The 7,500-nt window shown below is 40.9% G+C and overlaps 2 protein-coding genes across 2 annotated transcripts in view; one reads left to right on the forward strand and one right to left on the reverse strand.

The window, feature by feature from the left end:
• Positions 1 to 691, forward strand: part of LOC134188705 (solute carrier family 35 member F4-like) — a 3,871-nt gene extending 3,180 nt beyond the window's left edge. Inside the window, exon 4 of the mRNA XM_062656876.1 lies at positions 1 to 691. This exon is cut by the window's left edge and continues 240 nt beyond it. Coding sequence (XP_062512860.1) covers positions 1 to 297 — 297 coding nt within the window. The 3' untranslated portion in view covers positions 298 to 691.
• A 2,048-nt stretch (positions 692 to 2,739) lies between these two features.
• Positions 2,740 to 7,500, reverse strand: part of LOC134188556 (low-density lipoprotein receptor-related protein 4-like) — a gene marked incomplete at its 5' end in the record, with an annotated part of 29,685 nt that continues 24,924 nt past the window's right edge. Inside the window, 7 exons of the mRNA XM_062656722.1 lie at positions 2,740 to 3,105; positions 5,157 to 5,189; positions 5,250 to 5,313; positions 5,368 to 5,467; positions 5,527 to 5,567; positions 5,946 to 6,204; positions 6,341 to 6,870. Of these exons, the coding sequence (XP_062512706.1) occupies positions 2,974 to 3,105; positions 5,157 to 5,189; positions 5,250 to 5,313; positions 5,368 to 5,467; positions 5,527 to 5,567; positions 5,946 to 6,204; positions 6,341 to 6,870 (1,159 nt within the window). The remainder of the gene's footprint in view (positions 3,106 to 5,156; positions 5,190 to 5,249; positions 5,314 to 5,367; positions 5,468 to 5,526; positions 5,568 to 5,945; positions 6,205 to 6,340; positions 6,871 to 7,500) is intronic.

Genomic DNA, 7,500 nt, shown 5'->3' on the forward strand with positions numbered 1-7,500 from the left:
ATCTCTCTCGGCACAGTTGTCGGCATTCCTCTCAATGCATTCGCCGATGAAATATTCCGGGACATTTCATTCGGCGCAGTCAAGATTGAAGGATCTCTATTTATTATCATTGGCTTTTTGATGCTGCTGCTGCCCGATCGTATTTCGAACGCTATAAACACGGGTTTCTCTGCCATGTTGTGTCTAGATCGTAGCAAGTGCAGACGGCGACAACGAACATTTACAGTTACACCAACTGGGACCACCAATCTCGTGACAAATGCTGACAATTTGTCAGAGCATAATATTTTTAGTTGAGGATGTTGTTACATAAAGTAGGTCTCGTATAGCGTATTAGTCACATTTGTTGTCTTCAACACCGGATTTGGCAAACTGGTTGGACAGTTTGGACTATAGTTGCCCGCTAGTTTTATATCATAATGACGAGTGATTTGTTCTACTATACACGTAGCTGTAAAGGAAGCAATGGATTAAACTACCCCATTGATATTAATTAGTTTTGGAGTGGTACAATGTATTAATTAGATTATTTTAGTGTTATTGTTTTTATCAACGTTCTTGTCTAAAAAATAACTGATTGTAACTGTAATGAAATTTAGTACACAAAACCTTTAATTAATATAGTTAGCGACAATGGCTACCACTCCATGGTTTGGGGGTTCAAACCCTAGCGACAACAGTAAATTATGAAACTTGTGTCTTTCTTTCTCATGTTTCTCTAGCTTTATCCACGAGACTATGACTCGTTTCAGTCGTTGAGGAGTTTCTGTTGTCTGGCAAACGGTCCATAGACGATGACACTCAGCGCTTTCCTGGTGGTCATTGATATCCACTAGGTGTGTTCATGAGTTCGCGGTCACTGTAATGCTTGTAATCTATATCGAATTGGCTAGTCATTGATCGCCGTGTGGACTACACAGAAATGTGTACCCTGCTGGGTTGGTGAGTGCCCAGATGGGGTAAAGACCCCACTTGCCCATTATGGCGGGGCATAGCGACATAAGTAGGGTAACCAACTCACAAATCGATCAAATCCTTTAGTAGACATCGGAGAGCACTCTCTATGTACTACCATGCTCTCTATATAGGGATGCAAAGAATCTAAAATGGCCACCCATACAAAGTATCTAGCCAAACGCGTCCAAACCATTTCCCTCAAACTCAGTAAAAGATCTCAGAGCCACCTAGCGCTCAACTGTAGACGTTCCAAATGGTAGCCAGACTACTAACGCTGACATCAAGCGCTTCAGAAGCTGCTATGTATTTGTAGTGAATTCCGCTTTTTATCCACTTCGTCTTCCTAACTAAAAAATAAATGGAACAAGTATAAGAACATTTTGAGATAATGATGGGTATGTAGGGATGGATAGTACTATTTTATTCAAGCTCATCTCCGACATCACAATCTTTTTACCTTCAGTTATGTGCATCTCCGAATGTGCGGAACGGGTGTGATTTCAACTGCCTACGGCGTGCATTCGCACTCGACTCGTCGGGGACTCGACTGCGGTGAAACTTTGTTCGCTGTGCTTACGTCTTCTATAGACATCCATCGCACAAGTAGAGTGAGCTGATGCCGCCACAAGAGCAGAGCAACCATGGAATTTCAAGCATCCCAGCTAAAAAGTTAGGACGATTTTGAATCGGCACTACACGGGCTCTGGGAGGCAGAGGCTAAGTACCAATCACGAACTGTGTACATGTACCGTACATGAAAATATTTTGTTAGATAAATTTCTTTATAATTGATTGATCTTAAAATTATATGATTAATTAAAAAAATTAATCAATTAAAAATTAATTTGCTGACAAATTTTGCACACACTCTGCACTGGTCCAGTGGAATCCAAAGCACAACGATACTCTACTTCTACTACTAGGTAGTACTCTGTTTACTGTGACTTTAGTACTCAGTAGCTACTTGCACACGAATTTATTCCCTAAATAAGGTCACTTAGTAAGCTTTGACACAAAAATTGTTGTATGATTGTCGTTTATATCAATTACCAGTGAATCAACCTCCTTAATAAATTGCTCCCATTTGAACCACTGTGGATCAACAGACACCGTGGATACAATGCAACAACTACTATCTCACTACTGTATAATGTACATAACAAGAAGATGCAAGCTTCAAGCCCATTCATGAGCTCTCGGATGTACACAAAGCATGCACCAGATCTAACAATGTAATACACATCACTGTCAAGTCATGTGACCAGTTGCACTGTGTATGTGTGTGTGTGTGTGTGTGTGGTCACAGCTGGTCACGTGACACACATACTAATATACATCACTGTCAAGTCATGTGACACATACCAACATTGTCAAGTCACATGACCAGTTGTACTACGGGTGTGACCACAACTAGTCTCATCAAGTCACGTGACTAGTTGTCTGTGGTCACATGACACACTTACCAATATATGTCAAGTCACGTGATTAGTTGTCTAGTCACAGCTGGTCACGTGACACACTTACTAATATACAATGTCAAATCACGTGACCAGTTATACTCAGTGTGGTCACAGCTGGTCACGTGACACACATAACAATACAACATTGTCAAGTCACGTGACCAGTTGTACCCCCTGGTCACAGCTGGTTACGTGACACATACAAAACGCCTAAATTATATACAGTATATATCATGTCAAGTCACGTAACCATTTGTCCCCCCTGTGGGTGTGTCACAGTTGGTAACGTGACACACGTACAAACCTATCGACACACGGCGCCTTCATTCAGCTTGCCAGCTTCATAAATCTTGATAAATTACAAACACACTAACTCCTTCAAATCTATGTTAATAATGACAAAAGCTAGATACATCTACGAACTACACTGGGCGATCGGCTGACAACATATAGAAACCCTCACATTCAATTAAAGTCTCTTGATACCGAAGATTAGTTGCTACTTTAACCTACTGGCGTGTGCAGCATAAACTCCAACTAACCGTTCTAATCCGAGTTACAGCGCCGTTTCAGTTGGATGCTTCGTGTTCTCGTATTTGACCTTTGACTTTTCAATGTGAATCGCGGACTTGGTTGGGATGCCGTAAGTTGGGTTTGACACATCCATCGTACCTTGGAGAACCTGCGCCTACACGATTCCAAAACTGAAGTCAATGGGGTGTATACACAGGCAAACGTTGAAATCAAGAATGGAGACGAACGGTTGTGTGATGCTGGTTGGTATATTCTGTGTACATGTATGCACATGCAGTGTTCTGCCGAGGATTTTCGGAGTGGTGGTTGGATCACCTGCATTAAGGGGCGTGGTTTATTTCTGACAAGAAAGCGCCAAACAGAATGTATGGCACTGTTGACGGTCTATGACCTGAAAGAGTAGACGATGAAAGCTGCAACTTTTGTCAACAGTCGGGAACTATGTTGCCCAGTCTCACATTTAGACTATGCATGGTTAGACATCTGCCATCCATTGGAGCAAGTAAACCACCAGCTAAAATATATAGTGGTGGTCGGAACATGTGGAGTGATGGTCAGTGTTTGTCGAGTGATGATCAGGCCCCGACCACCTCTGACCACCATGGGCAGAACCCTGCACATGATGCATTATTAATTAATTTCTTCAAGTACTAACCCGTGTTCTGAGATGATTGAAAAATAGTAACTCATACTCCAATTAATTAATTAATTAATAACGTTCCACTTAATTAATTAAATAATAATTAATTAATTGGAACATGAGTTACTATTTTTGCAATCATCTCACAGTAACTCGTGCTCAGATTACTTAATTACTCAATTAATTAATCAATTATTAATTAATTAATTAGAGCATGAGTTACTATTGTTTCAATCATCTCACAGTAACTTGTGCTCAGATTACTTAATTACTCAATTAAATAATCAATTATTAATTAATTATTAATTAATGACCTGGAGCATGAGTTACTACTGTTTCAATCATCTCACAGTAACTCATGCTCAAATTAATTAATTATTCAATTAATTAATCAATTATTAATTAATTAATTAATTAATCAAAGCATGAGTTACTATTTTTCCATAATCTCAGAACATGGATTACTGTTAGCAAAAATTAATTAATTAATTAATAATTAAACTAGTAATTATTGAAGCTGTGTTTACACCGTCGCTTCCACAGTTATGAGCCTTCAAGTCCTGAACACCACCTAGGACAGGATTAGTTGTCGCAAAGAATTACGAATATAAATGCTATTTTCTTTCTAGACGAGCTACCTGTAAAATTTGTCTAAAACCGTAGATAGCAAATGCCGTTTCACATGACCACAAAGTTCGTTAGTAGCCTGTAGTTGTCAAAGTAGAGTTATTACTGGACATAAAATCTCTGGTTACATAATGTTAGATTCCATATAAATGTCGTAAAACCAAAAAGGGATCGATTTCTGGTCATCAGTTGTAGACAGGTGAGTTCTGTTGTTTATTTTCGACACGTACTAACAATTGCAAACATGAATTGCACTGTTCCGGTAATAAAACTCTCTCACGAAAGTTTCACACATACGACTGGCTCGTCTGGTTGTCAAGTATGACATAAAGGAATTAATGCTTCGTGATTGGGCCACACTAAGGAGGCATGGCACATTCCTGTAGCGTGACAGACATAGTCACATAGTCTCCAGACCGGAAGTCGGTTCAGCCCTATACGTTTAGAGTGCCCTAATCGCCCAAGTAGTCCCTTTTCTTATGGCTCATAGCTGAATAATAAATAATTAATTGATTAATATGCGAGTAGTATCCCATGTTCTATGACTCGCCCAAGTCTCGTGACTTTTACATAGTCCCTTTTCTTATGGCTCATAGCTGAATAATAAATAATTAATTAGTTAATCTTCGAGTAGTATCCTATGTTCTATAATTGAAAAATAGTAACCCTGGGTTACTACTTGTGGAAATACTGTACATAAGTCGGTTGATATGTACTGTATAAACGATGTTTTCTTACCATACTTGCATGTACGCATGCACGCATGCACACACGCACACACACGCACGCACACACACGCACACACACACACACACACACACACACACACACACACACACACACACACACACACACACATGCACACACATGCACACACACACACACACACATGCATGCATGCACACACACACAAACAAACAACAACAAAACGTACATACCTTAGCATTATTTGGTGTTCCCGAGCTACCGTCCTGTACACAACTTATTAGACACACACACACACAACCATTCATCGTCACAAAACGTCTCACCTGAGATGCAAAGTTCGGGTTCCTAAATCCGGCATGCTCACTCACATCATACCCACCAGCAAATCTACAACAAACAACTAAACCTCTGCACAACAAAAGACACTCAAATATCACCAACCTGTTCTTGTACCACGTCACAGCAACAACAATAATAACAAGGATCAAAATGATGACAAGAAAGCCGACAACGATGCCCACAATTCCTCCCGTCCCGATGCCTAACCATGACAATCACATCAGCAACGACAAAAGTGACAAACATGCAAGAGTCGTTTACCACTTCCGCTCTGAGCTTTAGGAACGATGACAATGCCCGGTCTACAAGAATGAAACTCAATCAAAAAATCAAAACACATTGATATCAAGCAGCATGATGTAATATCTAGATAAAATTATTTGTAAACTATTACGAGTAAAGTTTGGCAAACACATTGATATCAAACATAATGCCACACCTAAAAATATATTTGCTAACGACTGCAAGTAAAGTTTTGAAAACACATTGATATCAAACACAATGTAATATCTACATAATTATTTGTAAACGATTACGAGTGAAGTTTGGAAAACACATTGATATCAAATACAATGCAACACCTAGATAATTATTTGTAAAAGACTACGAGTAAAGTTTTGAAAACACATTGATATCAAACACAATGCAGTAGTTAGTTACTTAGACGTTGACAAACTTACTCAGTTGTTGTCCTGATTGGCTCTTGTGTCTTTCCTGGTTCTTGCGTCTGCGGTGCCTCAGTAATAAACTTGATCGTCACTGGAGGATTTGCAATAGTGCTGGATGCTGGTGTTTTGGGTTTGGAGGTGTCTCCTGGTTTTACGTTTACAGTCGATACTGAGACAGCGGGTGGTTTCCTTGTTGAATGTCTGGTAGATGCAGCTGGTGTGGCTGGTGGATGTGTGGAAGGCTGCGGTGCTGCGGTGATTACTCGACCAGCTGTAGAAGTAATCTTTGTTTATAAACAACCGTCTCCACGTACATGAGCGCAAACCACACGCACACATGCATGCAAGCGCGTGCACACACACACACACACACACACACACACACACACACACACACACACACACACCTGCAACACAATTCGTATCCTTGATATCCGGACATTCGCACACAGCAACAGGCGTGCTCTTTGTCAGTTTACTCTGATCAGATGGCCTCACCAGACACAGATGACTGCAGCCACCATTCTTGCTACCACAGGCATTACTACCAGCCTGTAGATCCTTGGTAGCCACCCTGATGCCCATAAGACCCTGTATATTGTCCTGTAGTACTTTCTCGTTCGATCCGTCAACACTCGACGCTCGAGACACAGACCGAGTCTGCCAGTCTGTCCAATAAATGTACGAGTTGTGTGTCGTCAGACCGAATGGATGTGGCGTACTGTCCACAAGTGTTAATCGATTGTTTCCCAGTAGATCAGAAGATTCGATGACGTTGAGTTTCGCATCGGCCCAGAAGAGACGTCGGGTGTTATAGTCAATAGCTAATGAGTTTGGCCAACCGAGTCCCGAGGTGATGATCGTTTGGCGATAGCTGCCGTCCATGCCTGCCATCTCAATCTTCGGATGTCGTCCCCAGTCACTCCAATACATCAGGCTGTGAGAGAGTGTGTATGAGTGAGTACACTGTATATAAATTATGTGGATATTGCATGTGCATGAATATGATCGTTGGTTCAGAATATACACGCAGACAAATAGCAAATAGTAGTAAGTACAGAAACCAGTAGTAAGTTTGTACGGCTGGGTATATGAGCAGAGAGACAAACAATGAACAGACGAGAGAGAGAGAGAGAGAGAGAGAGAGAGACGGCACTTTCACACACAGGGTTAACTTTGGGTTAGACTCCAATTACCCCAGTCATGTGAACGCGAGTTTAGTAAACCGAGGTTAACCTGGGATAGGACTGGGGTCAAGTAAGGGTTAAGCTAACCCTGCTCCTAGTACCGAGTTAAAGCGGGTTAAAGTGGAGTTAAGCAAAGACATGCCCTAATATATGCAAAAAAACACCCTGAAGTCAATAGCGCGAATGTACAAATGGCTTCTCCTTCTTGTGTTCTGCTATCGGCGTTACTCTTTCCTATTCTCCAGCAAAAACTTCAAGCAATCAATGTATTCGCTCTACTCTAGATCTCCTGCATCTAATTACTGTGTTCTACGTGTGAACACAAGTGGGTGGAATAGGGTTATCATAACTCTACCCGAGTTATCCTAACATGAGTTAAC

This window comes from Corticium candelabrum, chromosome 13, assembly GCF_963422355.1.
Source record: "Corticium candelabrum chromosome 13, ooCorCand1.1, whole genome shotgun sequence".
Classification (NCBI taxonomy): domain Eukaryota; kingdom Metazoa; phylum Porifera; class Homoscleromorpha; order Homosclerophorida; family Plakinidae; genus Corticium; species Corticium candelabrum.